General features: G+C 37.5%; 3 protein-coding genes across 3 annotated transcripts in view; all 3 read left to right on the top strand.

The window, feature by feature from the left end:
* The window catches only part of LOC144645260 (uncharacterized), a 114,874-nt gene that overhangs the window by 75,724 nt on the left and 16,295 nt on the right, over window positions 1-22,855 (top strand). The window lies entirely within an intron of this gene.
* LOC144645434 (tetratricopeptide repeat protein 28-like) lies at window positions 404-2,965 on the top strand. The gene is made up of 2 exons (XM_078505013.1): window positions 404-1,289; window positions 2,226-2,965. The coding sequence occupies exon 1, from the start codon at window positions 531-533 to the stop codon at window positions 1,287-1,289; it is 759 nt and encodes a 252-aa protein (XP_078361139.1). The 5' UTR covers window positions 404-530; the 3' UTR covers window positions 2,226-2,965.
* LOC144645889 (tetratricopeptide repeat protein 4-like) lies at window positions 11,575-22,844 on the top strand. The gene is made up of 8 exons (XM_078505415.1): window positions 11,575-11,841; window positions 13,503-13,625; window positions 14,180-14,341; window positions 15,205-15,282; window positions 15,851-15,918; window positions 19,124-19,249; window positions 22,575-22,700; window positions 22,836-22,844. The coding sequence occupies exons 2-8, from the start codon at window positions 13,553-13,555 to the stop codon at window positions 22,842-22,844; spliced, it is 642 nt and encodes a 213-aa protein (XP_078361541.1). The 5' UTR covers window positions 11,575-11,841; window positions 13,503-13,552.

Below are 22,855 nucleotides of genomic sequence, written 5' to 3'. Positions count from 1 at the left end.
CCGAAAGAGGTCGAGCCCAAGCTCTTACTGATCTTATATTATCCCAATTTTTCATTAGAGAAAGTCAGACCGTGTCACAGGTAGAAGACGAGCAATATATTCAACTGAAACGCTCTATTCCATCAAGTACAGTATTTCAGGCATTTGACAAATTGAGTGCTAGGATCCATCTCTGGATTCTTTCAAAAGAAGGACCTGTTCGTGTGAGAGCGAAAGAAATTGGCGAGGCCCATTCTGTATTAAATGATGTCACCGCCTCTTTTCAGTCGTTAATAAAAAATGCCTTTCGACAAATTCGTTTTTGCTCTGAGGTAAGATGCGAAGATCGTTCTTTGGATGCGTTTAGAGAAAATCGTCACAAAGCGGATGACAATTCCGACGGAGAAAACTCTCAATCCTTCGTCCTAGAAGAGAGGTCTTTGAGCACCTTGTATAACATCATAATTCAGCCGATTGCCGACCTGGTTCAAGGTGATGAACTTATCATTGTCCCAGATGGACCACTGTGGCTAGCTCCTTATGCTGCATTGATGGATGCGGATTCCAAATACATGTGTGACTCATTTAGAATCCGGTTGATCCCTTCGCTGACAAGTTTGAAGTTGATTGCCGACTGCCCAGACGAATACCATAGTAGGAGTGGTGCATTACTTGTGGGAGATCCATGGGTAGAAGAAGTAACCAACAGCAAGGGACAGAAATTCCTAGAACAGCTTGAATTTGCCAGAATGGAAGTGGAAATGATTGGAAATATTCTCAACGTAGTGCCACTCACTGGGAAAATGGCCACGAAAGCTGAAGTGTTAAAGCGACTGAGTTTGGTTGCTTTAGTTCACATTGCAGCACATGGTCGCATGGAAACTGGTGAAATTGCTCTAACTCCGGACTCAAAGCAAGCATCTCGAATCCCTACGAAGGAAGAAGATTACATTTTGAACATGTCAGATGTTCTGAGTGTTAAAATGCGTGCAAGACTGGTTGTCCTTAGTTGCTGCCACAGCGGTCGAGGAGAGATCAAAGCTGAAGGTGTGGTCGGTATTGCACGTGCCTTTATGGGTGCTGGTGCTCGTTCTGTTCTGGTGTCACTGTGGGCGATCGATGATGAGGCCACGATGGAGTTTATGAGAAGTTTCTACCATCACCTTGTGGAAGGAAGAAGTGCAAGCGAGTCTCTGAACCAGGCCATGAAAGATCTCAGAAAATCAGACAAGTACAGTGATGTGAAATACTGGGCGCCTTTTGTACTTATTGGTGATGACGTTACTCTAGACTTTCATCAGAAGAAATGAGTAAGTAAAAACAGTTCATTTCACGACCAAGAGAAACTTGAAATACCGTTAAGTTGCGAAAGTAACGACCCATTTTATTTTCTGATTTTGCAGCTTTTTTCTTTCTGTACTTCGCATTGCCGAAATGTGTACCATATGTAAGTCGGTCCGTCGTAATAAAAAAAACGTTTTCTTAAAATAAGCGTACGCGCGTTTGGGCCGATTCGGTGTTTGTTAGTAAATTCATCAGGGTCAGATACAACAATAATCGGATATTAGTTTAGTTTACACTTGCTGTATCACTTATTTTATTGGTTTCGAAATAAAACATCAACTTTCGATGTCACAATTTTTTGAAATTCGTTCTTATCGGACAGTTGCTCCTTTTGCAATTTGCTTATAACCGTAAAATGTATCGTTACTTTAAAAGGGGTCGATAGTTTCGGAACGTAAATGTATATTTGCCAAATTACTGATATTTATTTCTAGCCTCCGTCGTATTGTTGTTAGTTTTAATAAGTAGACTTTGAGGATAGCCAATACCCCTTTTTCAGGATACTAACCAAACCAAATTGTGGTCATTACCTTCTATTTTCCCCCCGTTTACCACCCATTGATGTTGCGTGAATTTTGCAATAACATCAAGCCATAAACAGCAACTTTCAAACAAGAAGGGAATTAGACTTAAAGTTTTTTGTAATGACTTACGTTTTTTTAAGTCGTGTTAAAATATCTCAACAATTATGCAACGGGTTATAGCTGATTGAAAGTACGTCCCACTCCTCTCTAAGTCAGTCCCAATTTCTATTAAGCTCCCCCCCCCCCCTAAAAATGGGCTTGAATGAAGAAATCGGTAATTTTACGACTGTGTTAAAAATATATTGCCACCTCTATTATTCCTGTACTTAAGTAATTGTGTTTAGTTTTTAAAGTGGAATCCCTTACTTTGTTTCTCAGGGTTGCGGGCAAACCAATGCATGACCATGACATCAAGCGTCCCAGTTGGTAGAATTGTTTTAAAATGGACTGGACTAGCAACAAGAAATTACACCTTCAAGAGAAGTCCTGAGCACAAGAATGACTGTTGGGTGTTCTTAAAACCCAATTTTAACTTTTCTGTTTTAACTGCTGTTAGCAACATGATACTTTTACAGGCTTAGCCGTGTGTACACAGGCTCAGGGTGATTAATGGAACAGAACTTCCCAAGGAGTTCCTTGATTTTTCTATGACTTAATCCATTTGGGTAAAAGCTTTTAGATTTTAGCAGGGAACTTTGTGTTGGCACTTTTTTGTACCGTCCAGAAAGGTTGAACTAATTTGTAAAGGATATTTTTTGTTTGCTAACGCTGATATTAGCACAGTTGGTTTAGTAGAAAAGGCTTTCAGCGGAATATATTGTCGACTTCGTGCTCAGAGCACAAATACGTAACATTATATACTTTCTAATTTAATGATCGTTTATGGGTATATTTTTGTGTAATACAAGAAAATCATGCTTTAGCTTAAGTTGTCTAAACTAAGGGTTAATAAGGGAATATATACAGTTTCAGTATGTTAGAAAAAAATACATTCTTCAATTTTGTTATGTACATGCATTTGTTATGCCTGTTTGTCACAGGAAATTTTTCGTGTTTGTAGTGTGGTTTAACGAGATATAAAATAGGTTAACACACAAACTCGGGTAGCTTTACCTTTTCAAAACTCAGAGACTCAAAGGGTAGTGCAGAATGCAATATGGACAGTCAATTGACATTGTTATAATAATTTCAATTGAGAATAAGCACAATGAGTTCACTTTTCAGTTTGAAGCGCTGTTTTATGTTTACTTGTAAGATGTTGAATGACCGATCGTGATACATTTCGATTTTGACATGAAGCAAATCCGAAATTCATGTGACAACCTATATACGGGAGAAGGACTTCCTTTATTGAAACGTCACACACAGCGCCGATCAGTTGACGTTAGAGTGCAGGTGTTTAGTCATGGAAGCTAGCTTTCAATCATTTCAACCGTTGTTTTCATGCTAAGTTTCGCTAATTGAATTTCAACAAAGCATGCAAAGTGTTCTTAATTGAGGCTTTTCCCCAAAACTGTCGCTAAAAATAGGCCTAGACACGAAAAAGCCGGATATTTTTTAGGATTTTTAGGCGGTGACGCCTATATGCTATGGCCCGGTGGACGGCCATGTGAGGAGTGAGAGATTACTCCAACCGAGTAGCACTGGGAACTAGGCACTTTGTTGTTTACTCAGTTTCGGTTCGCCATCTTTGATTGTCAAGGAGTATGAATCAACTTTAAGAGCATCCATCGGCAAAACGCGTTTGATTTCTAACGTACAGTTAAACGGAGTTTTATGGTCAGGGGAGAATGATGTACTGGATAATTGTGAGCTCGCTTAAAGAACTTTTTTACCGTTGTACGTGTATTCGAAGTCGGCATACGTGATGGCAGACTAAGTTGACTGATGTTGAATTTGACGAGTGAAGGCCGGTTAGTGTCATAACTTTTGAAACCTTTCCAAAAGGGAGACCGATGGCACCAGTATCTTGATTAGATTGCAAAGGTGGGCAATCTGAAATCATTGTTTGCTTTGACGTGCATTGTTGTCGATAATATTGAACTTTAAGTTAATTTTCTTTTCTTTTCCCTTCGCGACTCGCCATCTTCCTTTTACTGCTTTTGATAATATTTATTCGGGTATTTATCTCAAGCCATTAAAAATAACACAGTGACGGTATCCGTATTCCTATTTGTACGAGAAGCCAGAGTTCAGAAAGAACTTCTACCCTAGCCTATTGCTGATTTAGCTGATTGCCAACGAGACAGCCGAGCCAAGAGGCGAGGCTGTCGAGGCGGCAGAATCATAGAGCCGTGTGCGTATGAGTGTATAGGCAGAGAAAATCTTAAGTTCTGCGTAAGGGACTTTTTTTTGACCATATTTGGGTGTAAGTAAACCCCATATTTGGGTTGTATTGTGCTTCCCAACTAGTTCCCAGTCTCTCACTCCTTGCTAGAGAGCAAATGACCAAAATGGCGTCCACGCGGCTCGCTGTTAAAATTTTCAATGTGGTCATTCATCCCTTTACCGATAAATACACCTTTAGGGAATTATAAATCGAAAGAGAATACCTACAGAATATTCGACCGCCGAAAAAATGAACATCAAGGTCTTCAAAGCGATGAAATAATCTTTCAACTTTGGAGTCCTTTGATTTACGATCGAAGAGAGACATGAAAATCAAAAGCGGACTGTTGACTTCAAATAGAGTTTTCTTGACTTATGAGAATGCTGAAGTCGGGTAAATGCTTCCTTTTAGTGTTGATTGTGTTTATAGTAATTGTTTGACCGATGATTTATTCCAAATCAATTACCGTTTAAATTTTATTTGGCACGCATTTTCGCTCCGCGTAGGAATAACATCAATACAAAGCGACGCTCACTAAAATTACTGCTTGTCATACACACAAGAAAGTCAAAAGTTTTTTGCTTCTAACGGCAAATGTAATGTTAACTTGAATAAAAATTTTGTCTCCAAATAATCCTTGACCGTTCAAGTTTTGTTTTCTGTTCAAATTTGTCAAGTTTTGCGTAACTGAACATGACACTTCGCAAGCGATACTGAAATCTGACCCGTGCATTACTGTCTCATATTACTGAAAATTATTTTTAACAAAGCATCTTAGCAGTTTTGATTTTGGGATTTGATTTATAAGAAATTGTGGACGGAAACATTTTAACCATCGCGTGTTGTATTTAAAAAACAGTGATTAAACCGGTCATTTATTGCCTACATTTTGTGACATTTTAACGTTGAAAAGAATTTAAAGATTTGTCAAGAGTTATCAATCTGTCAAACCCGTAGCTGATTAGCAGACATCTGTGTACGTTTTTTAGTGTGTTTAAAAGAGTGCGCGATCGCGAGAATACGCGCGCTGGAAACTAAGCCTGTGTCATTTATGAACACCAGAGAAATAGCACTTTTTTCCCCTTTTTTCCTAAAATACAATTTACCATATTTTGGTCATTTCAAATATAGTTCTATCAAAAACCATTCAATATCTGTTCTTATGAACAAACATGAGTATTTCGCTCGTTGGCACTTACCGATAGGTACAACTAGTTTAAAATGTTTTGTTTGATAAGTTGCATAAATGCATGTAAGTTGATTCTAGTAAGCGGTGTTGACTTCATTACATTTCAGACCATTTCAATACGGAAATGTCACACAATCTTCAGTATCGACTAGGTGTGCAAATCAATCCTAGGCCTTTCTGTTGCTAAATGACGAAGTTCATAATGATTTAATGTATTTATCTTATCATACTGTAGGTTTGTAATGTATTTGAGGTTCGTTTTGTAGTCAAGGCAAATAAAAATTAAAATGACTAAGAAAAATGCAATTTCTGGGATCATTGTAAAGCGTCATCGCCTGTGCATGCATGTATGCGTGCCGGTTATTTTATAGTGCATCAGGAGATTTTTAGAAATTTTGGGGAGTTTTGGAAAAACATGGGATTTGTGGGAGATTTTTAGATGATTTGGAAGAAAAAATGTTATATTTTCTTTGCTGCTTTATTTATAATTCCTATGAAATGATAATTCTGTTCCACTGTTTACAAATAAGCATTTCTCGGGATATTTTGTGTCTAGGCCTAGCTAAAGCATGTCGTGCGCCAAGTCTTGCTCTCGCCACGGTCTGGTGAACACGTCACACGCTCACTCAAGCATGAAGCCGAGAAGCACGTAGTGTGAAGATTTCTTTCAAGAAATGTCGGAGCCGTCGCGAAAACACGTTTAAACACTAAAGAGTTTTTCGCTTCCACAAGAAGCCCCTCTCTGTCAGAGGTTTTTACAAAAAAATACGGAGATTAGTTCAACCGATGGAGAACAAATCAAAGGAAAGGAAGTGACGGATGTAACATGACACTTTTGTTTTTCTCTCAGATCGCTGTGATGCTTTTAAAGTCTAATTAAATTAACGCCAAGGATTCTACAAGAATCCTACCCACGTCCCAGTTATTTTAATTTTCTTTAGCTTGAATTTCAGTTTGATATTGAAACAGCAAACGAGATACTTTTGTTTCTGTCAAAAACATGTAACATGATACGTTTGTTTTTGTCGAAAACGGATGTAATGTGATTCTTTTGTTTTTGTCGTGATGATAACAGAAAACAGCGTTGCCATATCAAGAATTATTTCACATGAACCACTGTAACGCCAATTTATTTGCGGTTTTATTTTGGCGCAACGGAGTCTACAGGAATCCGTCCACAGGAAGAAACACGCGAAGTTCGTGACGCAGATTAATCTGCGCATGCGTTTAGCACAAAGTGTTTTGCTCCAGAAAGAATAGTACCACAAGGGGAGCATAGTGCTTTCTGAAACAAATATATACCTTTGAGTTCTTCAATTGTAAGTATCGTAAGTATATACTACCCGTTTTACCAAGGGCACACGGTCAGGTGCTCTCCATCTCCTCCCCTTCAAAGAAATAATTAATTAATTGATATTAATTAATTAATTAATTGGTGATTAAAAGTTTACACCGCGTTAGCGGTTTAGGGGTTTAGCAGACGACAACCCACCAAACCATCACAATAGTGCATTCTGCACTAAAAATGTAACGCATTTATTAACTATATAAAACTATTTTCTAGCAGCCTTCTCAAAATTGTACGGATATAAATTTAAGATACTATAAAACTTAATCGGTTAAAGTTTCAATAAGATATGAGGCCACAAAAATGTAGCTTTTGTGGTTTAATTTTGTCCACCTTTCTTTGTATTATATATCATTGTTCAGATCTCGTTAAGTAGAAATCAAAGGGCACTTCGAGCCAGCTCATTCTTCTGCCTTTTTTCGGGGGAGGGGGAGGGGGATAGGGTTTGGGAGTGGTGGTGGGTAATGAAAATGTACTGGTACAGTCCACTTAAGTTAAGTACAGTCCCCTGTAAAGTCAAAATCAGATACGCATGTGAAAAGAAATAAAATCACAATTTCACATCTTCTAAAAATGGTGCAACGTGAATCTAGTTGCCGAGCTGTTTAGACCTTAGGGACCCTAAACGTATTTTCACGTATTTTAACACGCGCTGACACAAGCGATCAAGTCCATTGAGGCAGCCGGAAGTAATTTTACATGGCCCCATTCCCCGCTACGTAAACGTCCACAAGCAGTTATTTATAAAAAGAAATAGTATTTTGTTTCCAGATCGCGGAACGACAAGCATAATAAAAATATAGATCATAAGAAGAGAAGATCCTAGGTCGAAAATCAGTATTACGCGGGGAGGAATTGCGAAACAGTCAGGTTTTTTGCATGCATGAAGATTCCTTTACCCTTCCGTGCCAGCAAACACGAGACATTAGAAGACATCCAGTCTTGTTTGCTCTTCTAAGCGCTATTATTAATGGAAAATGTACAAAGTCAACAACAACATAGACAGAAAAGTTAGAATATTTACATAACAATTAAACACGGAAAGGGCTTTGCACAATATTTTTCACCAATACATCGCTTTAATCGATCTTAGAAGGATCGCAGTCGTTTGGTATTTCTATTGTGTAATTAAACTACAAAGCTTTTCGGGAGCGATTTTACAATACCGGGCCACTTATTTACATATCTCTGAACGCTTTAAGAACGAAGCATAGTAGAAACAAAAGGAACCATTCAAATTCAATGAGATGCAAATTAGTGGCCTGGTATTCTACAGTTTAGCAGCTTTTCGTCTTCTTGACAAATATATATATATAATTTCGATATTTGAAGAACATGTTTTTACTGCTAAAACGTGTGGACATTGTGGTTACGAGCTTTCTTCTGGTTGGATGGTGTGTAAATAGTTCACATCTTCCACGAAGCTCAGATACACATGTGAAAAGAAATGAAATGAAGATTTGTTACCGTTTTAGATTACTGAATTGCGTTTTGAATTACCTTTCTGTCAGCACGCATCTACCGGACAGTGACAATCATTGTTCATAGATTGAGCAGCGAATGAAATTTGAGAGAAAGATGCGCACGAACACGTCGTGTAAAACGGATGACGTGAGTCACGGGAAATGAGATGACGTAACAGGAGACAAAAACGTGCTGCTCGGATGTCGTGTTTTTGTCAGTGAGCTTTATAAACGTTTATTAGAACACGTCATAGGCAAGCGTAACTCCATAGTAAAAGTTAAAAATAAGTTCCAAGAGGAAATCTTGGTGTGATATCTCTAGATTTTTACCGACCTAATTAAATGTAGATGTAGATGTAGAATCTCAACAACGGGAGAGGGGTAACGTAAAAATTTACTTCCAGCTGCCTGGCGGGACTTCATTGCGTGTAACAGCTCACGTTAAAATGAACCTTGATTACGTGTGTCAGCACATGATAAAATAAACCCCCAGGTTGTCAACATTTCGACTTTGTGATACACGTTTCCTTTTTTAAAAGTTCCGAAATTGTGAATTGATGCAAATTTATTTATTACACTATAAAAGGATTTCATTTCTTTTCACATTTCTATATAATTATGAGCTTCATTGAAGTTATTTTTAACGTTACTTAGGGGGGAGGGGTAGCATGTAAAATTACTTCCGTTCTGCAACTTCCGTCTACACATTTTTTGTCTACACATTTTTTGCCCACACACTGGACGACTTCCGATTCCGTCCACATCTGATCCACTATAATACTCAGTCTCTGAGAATGAGCTAAAAAGTGAGTTTTGGAGACGATCAAGAAAAGTAGAGAAGTTTTTTAAGTTAAGTTTTTTTTTGCAAACTAAGAGGACATAAAACCTTAGAGGACATTAAAAAGTGGTTGTCCCACGATAATTTTCGACGTACTTTTTAAAGAACTTAATCCAGCACAGAGGTGCAGTGGTATGAAATTTTGTGTCAAAAACTTTGCAAAAAAGCGAGAATGGATCCTTTTTTTTAAAAAAAAAAACTCAATTTTGGCAGTTTGTCAATTCAGACAACTCCGAAACACATGTGTGATTTTCAATTTTGAATCTTAATTTTATTCAAATATAATATCGTTCATTTTAGTCTATCATAATGTAATATTAATTTGTCTTAGGTAGGTTGTTAGACACACAAGACCCCTCAAGCATGTATTTGCTTCAATACAGATCGTGGCTAAATAAAAGAGTTAAAAACTCACGTTAAACTAACTCGTGGCTTTTTTCGGATCATTATCAGCAGCTGGGCCAAGTCCTCTTTGTAAAAACTTTCATAAAATTATCTTAAAGCGCCTTATATAAATATATCAATTCTCTATATTTATATTGCTGCTTAAATTGCGCACTTTAAGACTCGTAAATTGCGCACTTTAGACTCTAAATTGCGCACTTTAGGACTCTTAAATTGCGCACTTTAATTTAAGACACGTTAATCGCGCACTTTAAGACTCGTTAATTGCGCACTTTTAGACTAGTACCTTTTTTTCCTGGTAATTAAGATAAAATTACGAGTCCTAGTCCTCCTGGTGGGTCCAGAGCTTATAGCCGGTTACATCAGTGATAGGAAGAGGAGAATGTGGAGTTTGAGAGTAGTCACTGAGAGCAACTGATTTTAGCTCATAAGAAATCTTTGTTCCAAATTTTAATAAATTGTCAATAAATGGTTATCACACTGGATTGTGTACTTTTTGTCTGTTCAGTTATGTTTCCGGCCAGCGGGACTGAAAGACGTTCCATTTCATTGGTAATTGTTTTGGACAGACGATTACCGGCTAGGGTTGGAAAAAGTGGAAAAACTTCAAAGATATTTCTCCTTCCTATAATTTTTGGAACTCGTCTTACTAGACTACTAGAGAAGTGTAGTGAGACGAAAGTACTTTGGACGTTATTTTTAAGGACGTTCGCGCCAAAATTTTATACTCGAAAGATTTCTTTAATTTTTTTGCTGTGGTCAGATAATGATTTACTTGTGTCAGAAATGAAAAAAAAGTTGGGATCAGAGAGAAAGCGTGTGGAAAACTACCCTGATTTTGAAAAATTGGCGCACGTTATTCAGCATGGTTTACAGGGTTTATAGTTAAAAATATCGAAGATGAGTAAACGGAGGCTAACGATCTTAATCATATTTTGTAGAAGTGCGTCTACCGCGTAAATAATTCCTAGTTTTTCCATCTTTTTTTGTAAAACTAAACCCTGGAAAGACGCATTTGAAACTGTCGTACGGCAAAAAGGAAAGCCCAAAAAGTGGAATTCAAACCGTCAGTGTGACATAAAAATCAAACTTCCACTCGATAGATTTTTCTCATTTTTTCGCAAAACGTAGATATTAATTGACAAAAGTGAGCCGTTAAGAAAAAAGTAGGGGTCACCGACCATTTAAGAGAGCAAATTGCAAGTGAAGCTAGCGGAACGGCAACCCACCCTATATGTTCTTAGAAATTTTACTCAGCGCGCGCGCTCAAAGTATGACGTAGCATGGCGTTGCGACATGAAGTACTTCATTCTTTTTTTAAAAAAAAGTCATTTTTAGCGCTTTCCTTCCCTGTTATTTCACTTATCACTGTACTATTTGCTCACGTGCACTATTACCAGGCCCCTCTTGTAAACTGCGGCTGTCCCGGCGAAAAATGAAATGAACGCCTATTTTTTACTAGAAACTTTTCAAAATGGTATAATCTCGTCTTGTACAATTGTGTTTGTTGGAAAATTTTACTATTCTATTTGCCGGAAAATTCTCACCGGTTTATTCTTATAGATGGAAAGCGCTCTTGTCCACATTATGCCCCATGACTCCACAATTTTTCACTTCTTATAAGGCACTGAAAACGAGTTGAGCACATACCGACAAAACAAACAATTGATGTTCCGATAGCAAAGGAAGGGAATTTTCCCTCGAAATCGAAACGGATTGGTTGCCGGGTTGTTTATAATATGTATTCGAAGTTGACATTTTCAATCTTTTTCATTAGACCTGAATTGTAACGAAGTTACACAGTAGTATTCTCTGCTAAAATTAAAAAAATAATAATAAAAGAAAAAATTCTCCACAAGATCCGCGCATAAAAAATAATTTTGTGCCTAAAGAAACTTAAGATACTTACGAAGCACTTTCGATTTCGATACTAGCATGACACATGCCTCAGGAGGCTTGTGTACTTATTTAAGCTTATGACTTCATCGGTATGCATGGCTCCCTTCTATAAGGTAAAAATTAAAACTGGTAAGTAAACACAAGAACTGAAACGAAAAAAAGAAACTAAATTAAGATGCACAGTGGATTCCAAATTCTTCAATTCAAAGAACGTTTATCCATTGCTTCAAACACGCGGCATTTTTAAATTCTTTGTCTAATGTGGTACGACATGATATGGATGGGATCACTTGTCATAACAATTTCCTCACAAACAGGGGGTTCAACTAATGAATATTCTATTTCCCACACTTGATCAGTTTGAATGTTCCATGTATTCGATACTGCGGGCGAAATCTTCCTTCCAAACTAATAACCAACATTGCTTACTTCCTTTCAATCGGCATGGTTTAATTGTTTCTCATATCTGAACCACGGCAAACGGAAAAGAGGCACTTAAAACACTTTCATTCTATCAACAGTGGTAAGTAAACTTTGTACTTATTTTCAGACATATTCACTTTGGCTCAGTGTAGATTCCAATGTACACTGAAGGACTATAGTTTCTAATATTTGTGCCAGCCGCTTAAAACGATCTCGTTCTGGCAAAAGCACAGATTAAAATCTTGTTTCTTTCTTACAAGTTACTTTTAGTTGCGATTTAAAGTTTGGCTAGGTAAACAGGATCTAATCAAATGCAAATATTGAGTGATATTATACTGTTTCGATCCAGTAAGTTTTCAGAAACGTTCTTTGTTGCAGTTCAGACAAGTTTGGCTCCATGATAAACTATCAATGATTATATTCAAGAGATAACCAAGGCACTATCAACAGCGTAGATGTGAAATGAGTTTACTTTCCTGGCTAAATAATGACAAGATAATAGGTAACTAAAATATTTCATTTATCGTCCGCGCAATAGCTAAGTTACTGAAGTGTAGGATCGAAGTAGAAATAATACGTGACCACAAAAATTTTGTTACGTTGCATACAGTTCAGTCGAATGAAACAGATACGTTTACGTTCAAAATCACTTCAACACGGAGTTATCTAGAACATTACAAGATTTATATGCGACATCATGCACACAGATTTAATGTGAATTGATAATTACGTGAAACCACTCTGCTTGTTTAGAAGCAGCATTTGCAGTAAGAGAAAAACATTCAACAAACAACATCAGTGGTACCAAACGAAACGTTCTGACAAAGAGAATATAAAGATTAAAATACCCGCAGTACGATTTATTCCCTTAAAACTGTGCTACTTTGATTTAACTTTCCCCTGAAAAAATTAATTAGAACCAAGGGCTCCCCTTATGAATATTAATTTTAATCCACTGCAAAAAGCTTGCAACACTTGCTTACTCTAAGGTAAATTTCCCTTGATACTCTACGTCTTTTTATGTGTTGACTGCCTCACGTAGATTGTGCCAGTTAGTCAGACGGCTTAGGACTTGGAGAACCTATCAAGAATGATTTCGTAAACAGTACGTGGTACGTATTTATAATTATGCTATTCATGAACGGTTCTCTAGCTTAGAGTATAAATGTAAACATAATCATTACTAAAAAATTATTTTTTACTTTATTTTTCGTCGTGTTAAAAACAGCAGCTGTACAGCCAAGTTTCGAAATTTTAGATTAAGACAATAACCATGTTCCATTGTCAAAAGACGAAAAACAAAAAGATTCAACAGTAAACAAGCCGAAGATCAGTGCTTATAAAACTTAACTGGAACACTCTGCATTAATTAAATTCATCGAAGTGATTGAATGATTACTTATTCATACCCCATGTAGGTTTCTAGTAAAAATAGTACTGAAGTTAGGAAAAAGGAATTATGTTAATAGAATATTTTTTTTATTTTACAACTGTTTTTACTGAAAATATTTAAAGCTACAGACATAAATTAGTTATATATATTACTGTTATACCGCAAAAGAGTAGGCGAGAACGGAACTTACAGCCAGTCAGTTAGCAACAAAAATCCTGATTATGCTCTATTTTGTACAACGCAGAACATCAAACATTTTGTATATTTTATGTAGGGGTGAACTGTGATCAATTTCTCTGGCATGCAATATATTGCTAATAGCTAATTTATCTAAAGTTTTATCTTTAATCATTTTACTTGATATACAGGTACTTGACAAGATCAGTAAACTAAAAAGATCTCCGTACTCCCAGCATCCATGGCGAGGAGCCCAATCAAAGTTTCAAGTGAAAATGACGAAACACTGGATTTTGATGAGGACAATTTAAGAGGTAATGGAAAATGACTTAAACCATGTTCATTTATAACTAATACTACTTCTTTATCCATGTTAAATAATTTTAAGGATATAGTAATGAAGAGTTGTATTGCGTTATTTTTGGCTATGCTTTGGGAAGGACATTTTCTCGGTCAGTCAGGCGGCCGTTTGTTTCAAGCAGTGGCAAAGAAGTCTAAACAGCGCATTCATGAATCGGATTCGATCTTTTTTATTTTGATGCAAGCACTGAGAGCTAATTTACACCCGAATAAAATGAAAAATACGCCGATTTTGCAAATATGAAATGTATCATATGTAGGATGCTAAAGATTAGTCTGCTACAAGCCGCAAACATATTTTCGTTTTCAGTGTTTCTCTCAAATCACCCGCAGCAGAAATGTTGCGTTTGTTTTCATGTTGTGCATCATAATCCTTCAAATGTTATTATAAGCACAACACTGGCCTTATGATTAACCTCAGTAAAGAAAGGAAAAGAAATGTTATGTACTCACTGTATGACATTGAGCCAAAATATACAAACAGGTCTTCAATTCTTTTCTTTTTTAGCAAAAGCTGAGGATTTCAAGAATCAAGGTAATGATGAGTACAGAAGAAAAGATTTTATAAATGCCATTCACTTTTACACCGAAGGAATTAAAGTGAGCTGCAAAGGAAAAGAACTGAATGCCCAACTGTACAGTAACAGGGCCATAGCAAACTTCAAACTAGGTAAGAATTGTAATTGCGTTATATGCAGTTTCCTTCAAATCAAATCCGATTGATATTTTATATAAGAGTGCATTGTTTTGTTTAGGGGGAATGTTACAGTTTAATTTTATCCCGCAGCCTGCAATGCAGGCTTTTGTGATGGGCGAGCGTTGGATAAAGTCCTAATCGGCCAAGGAGTCGCAAACAGAAAGGGTTGAGACAGCTTCACTCCTACTCCCGAGGACGCCCTTCCCTTTTCCGTCAAGACTCATGTTTTTCGAATGCAAGATGAAGCTTGTCCGATAAAAAGGTGCTCACTAACGTCTTGCTAAACTAAGCCTGCATTACAGGCTATCTGTCTTGTCGTACAATGTTCTTTAGCGGGGTTTCAAAGCCATTGATGCTGTATGACGTAGAGGGACTGGCGAACAAATCTTAACCAGGACGTTCACCCTTATGCTGGATTTCCACTGACGCGAATTTTTTTACGTGCGTTTACGTGCGTGAAGAAAAAGACAATGTATGAACGACTTGCGTAAACATTGTCTCTAAATTTTTTCACGCACGTAAACGCACGTTAAAAATTACGCGTCAGTGGAAATCTACCTTAATTGTTGTCCCCGTCTTTACTGCGTGGGTATATGTCAAATACAAAGCTTCTAGAAACACTCTGGTCTTGCATAAGCTTTATCACTAAGCAGGCGTGGTAGCCCACCCTCCCTCCCTCACCCGCGATCTTTTAAATCATCATTCATTTTAACATAAATCACGCCCCAACTTGCAGAATCATACCCGTGCTGTCGTTTTTGGGGGCTTAGTTATAGAAAAGTTCTTATAAATACGCTAATTTATTTTTTTTGATATTGAGTTCATTTCTTTAACAGGAAATTTTCATGATTCACTGAATGATGCTAAAGCTGCCATTGAATTACAACCAATCTTCCTGAAAGCGATTGTCAGAGGTGAGTGTATCTTATCCCAGCAACATTCAACAGAATGACGCCACAGCAAAAACGGGTTTAAAAAGGGGACAAAAAGGTTATTCTCTGTTTTATTTATCAAAGTAGATTCACAATTCGGCGATACGAGACATTCACCAGTTCACGTTAGATTACGAAATACGTGACATTTGACCTTTTTTATTGCGGTAGATTTCAAAAGCCTGTATGGAGTACATTTATTTATTTTTTAAAAGCAGAATATCAGAATCGGAGAATTGTTTATTGAATCATGAAAAAGAAAACATTCTAGACTTCTGTGACAGTTTGGCCAGACGCTGACAGATCATTTATTTCTCTCACTGGCTTCCGGGCTGTAGGCGAGTATCAGACGCTGGTATTCGCTCACATGTGTGTTACATTCCATTGTTACAATATGTATGGTGTAGTTAACTATTACAAAGTGTCTATTGGAGATATTTACTTTTTGCTGGAATCCTTCACTATTTTTGAGATGTCTAATCTCAAGCGTAACTCCAATCTCGACAATGAACAAATTGATAGTTAATATAATTTACATTGCTCGCCTTAGGGGCCAGTGCTTGTGTTGAGCTGAATCAGTTTGAAGAAGCCGTCACGTGGTGTGACAAGGGATTAGCAGTATCCTTTCCTATCAACCTCAGTCAAAAGTCAGAAGTACGCCTGTTTGAGTGAGACATAACATATGGTAAATTGGGCTATTTGCCTATCAGCATCGTGGGAGATGCGGTAGTCTAATGGTTAATAGCGTAGCCTAACTCCTACAGTGCCTCTCTCCACCAAGGTTTTTAGCTAGATACGTACCACCGATATGTTAGGGATACCGTATTTTTTTCGATTAAACCCCCCCGGCGTTTATTTCAAACTTGACCTGGCGGACCCGGCGTTTATTTGACTCGTGCAGTTTATCCAGTTTATTTGAACCCTGTGTTTATCAAGCAAGGGTTTTTATTCATTATTTTTGACAAACATGTATCTAGCTGATATGCCTACAGCTTATTATACCTCAATTAAATACCTGAGGGACCTATTTTCAACTCCACCTTAGCGACCCGGCGTTTATTCGGTACCCGTGTTTAATCGGTATCTGACAAAATGTTGAGGTTAATAAAGGGGGGTAAAGGGGTTATACATGACGTGTGATTTGAGAAAAAATAGTGCGCAACACATGAAAACAGCTCAAACCTGACCGTGATCTGTGAATTGCCATTCTAGTATGACGCGTGATCAGCTAATTGTTAGGACCGTGATTCGTGATTTATCTTTGCTATTTGATCTGCGCCCTTTCCTGTGGAAAAGAGTGTATTAGCCATAACATCGCCGTAAGATCTATGCGATTCTGGAATTTACGGGCACATAAAAACGCAATTTTGTGTAGGACTGTGACGTTAACCTTACCGGGAAGAACCCATGGAAACGTATCTTTAAAATTATTTATAAATCTTAACTCAAAGAAGATTGACAAAAATAACAAGGCCTTGTTAGGATTAAGGGCCAGGTCCATCAAAGAGCTAAAGAAAGTGCCAGTAACTCAAACTTTGAAATGCAAGGTAAGTTAAAAGTCTCTCTTGTGTTTAGTAAATATACACCTAACCTGACTAACCTTGCGCAAATCATGTGGCGTGACTGCAATAATCTCCAGTTCTTTGAAGAGCTACGCTACACGTTAACACTTTAACGTTCACGCCTTGAAACGTTACATCCGCAATTTTGAACTAATGCAGTTCACACTGAGATTAAAAAAATGTGTATAATAATGAATATTTTTGGGGCCTCTTTTTCTAATAGGGCGAAGACACGAAATACGTTACTGAAACAGCCGAAAACAATGTTGTGAATGAAAGCGAGGAAACAGCATCTGTTGATAAAGCATCGGACTACCACGACGATAGCTTAAGAGGTAAAAGAAAAAGTGCTGACAAAATAATTGCGGTTAAATTTGGTATATATCTTATTAAACATTTTAGGGGGAAGTTGTGCTATAAGTTTAGGCTAACCCGTATATGGTTCTAAACTTTGAAGTTTGTAAATAGCTTTTATATTTTTATTTTTTGCATTGACGGCCACCAATTCAAGCTTGCTTGCTTGCTTGCTTGCTCACTGATGATGATAGTAATAATGGTCTTTGATGAGGAAAGCCTATGTCATAACTAAATGGTTTACAGGAAGGTCATCCATTAAGTTAGTAAAAATTCAAATAGTCTAAGGATAACTTGTTTAACCGGTCTCCTCAAGGACACATAATTATCGTAAGGCATTTGCACCCGTTTTGCGCGTAATTTGAACCCTACTGAATGGAGTTGGACAATAAAAATAGTATAAGTCATATGTTCCAACATTCATTTAACATTTTTTTTACAGAAAAAGCAGAAGTCTACAAGAATAAAGGAAATTATGAGTACAGCAAAAAGAATTTAAGCAACGCCATTCACTTCTACACGGAAGGAATAAAAGTGAACTGCAAGGATGACGAGCTGAATGCCAAACTGTACAGCAACAGGGCCATAGCACATTTACATTTGGGTAAAAGTTATAAGAGAGTTTTCTGTGATTGTTGGTCGATCCTTGCACCTCAGTGATATGTTTCTTGATTTCAGCAATAATCTGCAATGTCCATGTTTTTTATGGGTTAAATTTCTTTCAGCCATTTAGATGCTAAGATCACTCAAGACATGTTATACATGAGATATCTTCGGTGCAAGTTGTGATAACAGCGAATTTTTGGTTTGAGATATGCAGCAGTATGATAAGTAATTCGTTAATGTTTCCAGCGCTAAACATATTATCAACACATTAAGAGGAGAACGGTTACTTATAAACGAAAGGAGCTGTCTTTTTTTGCTATATTTCGAACCAGTGGAGTCAAGGGAGATGGCACTGGGTTTTTGAAATTCCATTCATACAGCACACAGAATCGATCGTTACAGCTCTGTCAGTTTTATTATTCACATTCTTTCTTATTGTGTTATATCAGGGAATTACGAAAATTCACTAAGTGATGCAAAAGCTGCCACTGACTTACAACCAACTTTCCTTAAGGCAATTGAGAGAGGTAAGCTGTTTTCCTTCATCCCTATGATCACGTAAACAACGCGCATGTGCAGATTTGTTTTGGAGACCAGATAGAGTTGCTATCTTATACTTTGTTTGTTCAGAAATTGTTAATTACTGTCGAAAAAAGCTAAGAAGCAAGGGATGAGCACGATTTGTGTTACAAATTCTAAAAAAAACATCATTGATTTTAAATACAATCCGCTTTTTTCCACTTTTTTAATCCAGTAATGATATGCTTGTGGACAAGTATTAGTGAGCCTTTTGATCATCGCCTGTGTATAGATAGCTGCCTGCTCAGGCTATTTGATAACAAAAGTGAATTGCTGGTTTATTTAACCTGTTAAACCGTACAGTAAAAATACAACAACAAAGAAAAATTAACATCATGCAACATAAACATGTGTATATAAGTTTTTACTAAGAAAGGGAACACTTATTGTATTTGTTATTATAGGAGCGAGTGCCTGTATGAAGCTGAATCGTTTTGGAGAAGCCATCAAATTGTGTGACAAGGGCTTAGCAGTATCCTTTACGCAAATTTATTTTTGTCTTGGGTGCATGAGTTGTTCTTAGCCTCCTTCCCAGCCGTATGTTTGTCCTTGTCATGCAACGGTTGCGAAGGAGACTAGGCCTGTAGACTGTTTCGCAAAACAAAAAAGAATTTTCTTTGCTAAGAATACCAGTGGGGTTTGATCTTTGTTGTGGAAGATCTATAGATCTTTTTGTAAACTTTCGAAAATTATATCAGGTTACATTTCTCAACTGGAAAAAGATTGACAAGAGTAACAAGACGTTATTGGAGTTCAGGATCAGGTCTGTTAAAGAACAAAACAAGAAGCAGAAACCAGACGGCGACAGCACAGAAAAGAATTTAGAAATTCACACTGTGAAAGACAAGGTAAGGGTGGTGGAAAGGTCGTGTTTTTGGCGCTTTTAGTTTTCCATACGTTTCTAACTATAAGGGTAAGTTAAAAACAAGGCCCTATGCTTTCCAAGTCGTCTACATTCCACCATTTTGTCCACGATAATGAGTACAGACAATCGCTCCCACGAAAACCATGTCATGTTCCTTGCTTGGTTTCATAAGCATTTCAACTGGGAACTGGGCAACAGCTGGGATCTGTCAATCACTTGAGTCCTTTCAACCATGACAAGGGTAACTTCTTTGCTTTGCAGCCTCTGTTGCAATGACGTCGTCTCCATCTCCCTTTACCATTACCTTTACCACATTAATAAAATCAACCGATAGCAGGTGACACCAATTAATTGTTTAGTTTTGGAAATCGATGACCGGTGATGAAGGAAAGTTTTGTGACTTTTGTCACGATTGACTTTTAGTTAGTAAGTAAGTAAACTCTTTAGAGAAAAATAAAAAAAAAAAAAAAAAAAAAAAAGAAAGGCGGAGAGAAAGGGGGGATTAAAAAAAAAAAAAAAAAAAACAAAAGTGAAAACCCTCTATGATTTTATTTAACCCGTGAAACAATATCTACTAGCAGAAGTACATAAGTGCGTAATAGTAAAAAATAAACAAAACAAAACAGTGGAAATAGTGTCTAATAGTATCTAAAAGTGTAATACCGTAGTGATTCGATTTAGCGCCCGCGGCGCTTATTTATTTTAGCACCTCAACGAGGGCGCTTATTCGAGATAGGGCGCTTATTCGGGACAGGGCGCTTATTTAATTTTTTGAGAAACAACCAAATGTTCAAAATATAAATATTAAAATACCTAACAATTACAGAACTGTCACAGTAAAAAGTTATTGAAAGTTCAGTTACTTTTAAAAAGATCGTTCATTTTAGCAGTAAATATATACATGTACGGTACGGTGAATGTTCATATGAATTCAGTAGGGGCAGTTATCCACAATAGGGGCGCTTATTAGAATAGAGGCGCTTATTAGAATAGGGGCGCTTATTGGAATAGGGGCGCTTATTGACAAAAACACATTCGAGGGGGGGGGGGCGCTTACTCGGAAGGGGGCACTTATTTGAAGGAGGGCGCTAAATCAAATCATTACGGTAACTATTTCACGGTTATAGTGAAATCACTCCATTTAAGAGGGTTGCACTAAATAGTGAACAACACTAATAAACTTGTGGCCCTCTATGTAAAACCAAAATATTAAAAACTACAAAAGTTTAAAACTATATACAGTACTATTTACAATATTCTAGATAAAAAAAAATATTTGAAATTAATTATTATCGGTTTTCATCGACTGTCGACCATTGTTTTGTGTTGCTTCACCTCTGGTACCTCCAGCTTGCTCACACCGTATTACTTCGATACGGCTTTCTTTTTGCCTAGCTGCATAACTTCAGTTGCTTCACAGTTAAATGTCTGTGACGATTATTGCGAGGTTGTTTGTTATGCGGAATGTCATATTATTTTTCTTTTATTTCTCTCTCTCCCTAGTGCTTGGTTCCTAACAATTACATTCTCACTTTCCGTGTTTCTTCCTATCTTCGCATTCCAGTCCTCTTTAACAATCACCATATCATGTTTTCGCACACCATGCATCTTTTTCTGCAATTGATCTGAAACCGTTTTTGCCTTCCTCATCAGCATCGTTAGTCGGTGCGTAAACCTGGATTACCGATTAGCCAATTTAAAAACTGGTCATTGAAAGAGGCACTGTTATCCGAAAAAGGAATCCTGCTAGTGCAATGACACTAAAACAGGAACCAGTATAATCATGAAAACCTAAGTACCCTGAAGGTTACTATTGTTAGCGGCTACTAATTTTAAAGATTGTAGCAAGTTGTGAGAAAGTCACATTAAGTACTCGCCGAGGTCGCCTCCGTCGTGGAGGGCAAGACTAGTTTCCCTGACAAGGACGAAATGTTTGACATTTCAAAATAACTTTGATCTTTCTGGCGATGACAGTTTTCGTCACTTTTAAGAAATTTTTACTGAACATTTATTTCCATCTTGGCTATATGTTCATTTAAAACTGGTTTACACGATATCGGTACATTGTTCCAATTTTCGGAATACCGCTATTAAATAGCGGCTACGTCTTGCTCAGGAAAACAAATTAGAAGCCGCTAACAATAGCAACATTAAGGTAGCCTGTACATATTAAAACAAAAGTGCAAAAGTAAAGTGGTAAAAACTTTTACATTTAAAAAACATACAAAGCCCGTTTAAATGCTTACTTACTTAATCCTCTTCGTTCCTAAGTGGAACGTAGGTCCTTAAATAGTGTTCGCCACCTATTTTAAATGCTACTTCACATTAATTTCTAGATTCCTTTCGAACTTTTAACGGTAAATTGTTGAGCATCAAAACATTAAAAACAAACGCTTTGGAGGCCAAATTCCGACTTTATCTGCGGCAGCTAGTAATAGATGACTGATTGTTCCGACCTTGTGTTAAGAGCATGATTAGTGCTTACAAATGTCAGAAATTTAACCATCCGTTCGGTTTTAGCCAATGACCGCATCCGTAAACGTCTTCCTGTTGGCTGTGGTCCGTAATCACCATACGACTGACCTCCCACGTGATTAGTTGTCGTCTGGAGAATAGCAGCTAGGTTATTAAGCTACTCTCTATGAAGCAACCTCCAAGAATATCTACCATTTCCGTTTTAAACATATATAAATAGGATGGGTCGACGATCCTCAAACTGGAGGGCCAGGGGCTCTCCTCGATCGGGCCAGGCCTTTTACCTATCCGTCAAGATTCAACCAACCAGGGCAAAAACTCCGGCTGCCGTAGCTCGTAAGATCATCAAAATACACAAGTTTAGTTAATGCGAAAAGGTAACAAACCCGAGATGAAGACGTTTTGTTGTTGGCTGGTAAATTCAATCTCTCACAATCAAAGTTCAAAGTCCACTGCATGAACAGGCGCATGGGCCACGTTTTGATTTCAATGAAACATACAAAAAATTGTTTTGGAACGGTAACCTCCGATCGCCAGAGATTCACAGAAATTTATATCCTGCGATGTACGTTAACACTGACAAAAGACCCATGTATACAAATACTGCCATTCACACTTCATTTGAACTTCCTTTAAAGAACAACCACCTTACCTGTTGTATTCAACGAAAAAGACGAATTGTTTTCGAAGCTGTCTTACAGCAATTAAAATAAATGTGATTTGCAACATTTGTTTATCTACCAGGTTAATGCATTGCGACAAGAAATGAGTTATCAGGAAAAGCAGGAGCAGAACTTCAATATTGAAAGCTTGTCATTATTTCCTTATTTCAGGTCCGTGATTTGAAATGTCCCAATGCCAAAAGATTGGGTGACAAGGCGGAAGAAGCACTTTTGTATGGCAATCTTGGAGATTCTTTTCCCTCTCCCACCTCCTCGCGGGGCGGGCCCCTCGCGCCGGCCCCCGGGCCCGGCGCCCCTAAGTCTCAGAAAAGCCATAGACTACTACGAATTGCGTATTAAAATCGCCAAAGAAGTAGGAGACAGGGCCGGCGAAGGAAGTTGTTATGGCAATCTTGGAAATGCTTTTCTAAGTCTCGGTGATTTCAGAAAAG

Source organism: Oculina patagonica, chromosome 3, assembly GCF_052425735.1.
Source record: "Oculina patagonica isolate OP01 chromosome 3, crgOcupat, whole genome shotgun sequence".
NCBI classification, from domain to species: domain Eukaryota; kingdom Metazoa; phylum Cnidaria; class Anthozoa; order Scleractinia; family Oculinidae; genus Oculina; species Oculina patagonica.
The sequence above is the reverse complement of the archived record's forward strand: the minus strand, read 5'-3'. Positions and strand labels throughout refer to the sequence as shown.

Coding starts and splice junctions, on each gene's coding strand:
- LOC144645889 (XM_078505415.1), top strand. CDS start 13,553: ATGGCGAGGAGCCCAATCAAAGTTTCAAGTGAAAATGACGAAACACTG. Junction 13,626..14,179: donor TGATGAGGACAATTTAAGAG/GTAATGGAAAAT, acceptor TTTCTTTTTTAG/CAAAAGCTGAGGATTTCAAG. Junction 15,919..19,123: donor GGTGTGACAAGGGATTAGCA/GTATCCTTTCCT, acceptor AACTGGAAAAAG/ATTGACAAGAGTAACAAGAC.
- LOC144645434 (XM_078505013.1), top strand. CDS start 531: ATGGATGCGGATTCCAAATACATGTGTGACTCATTTAGAATCCGGTTG.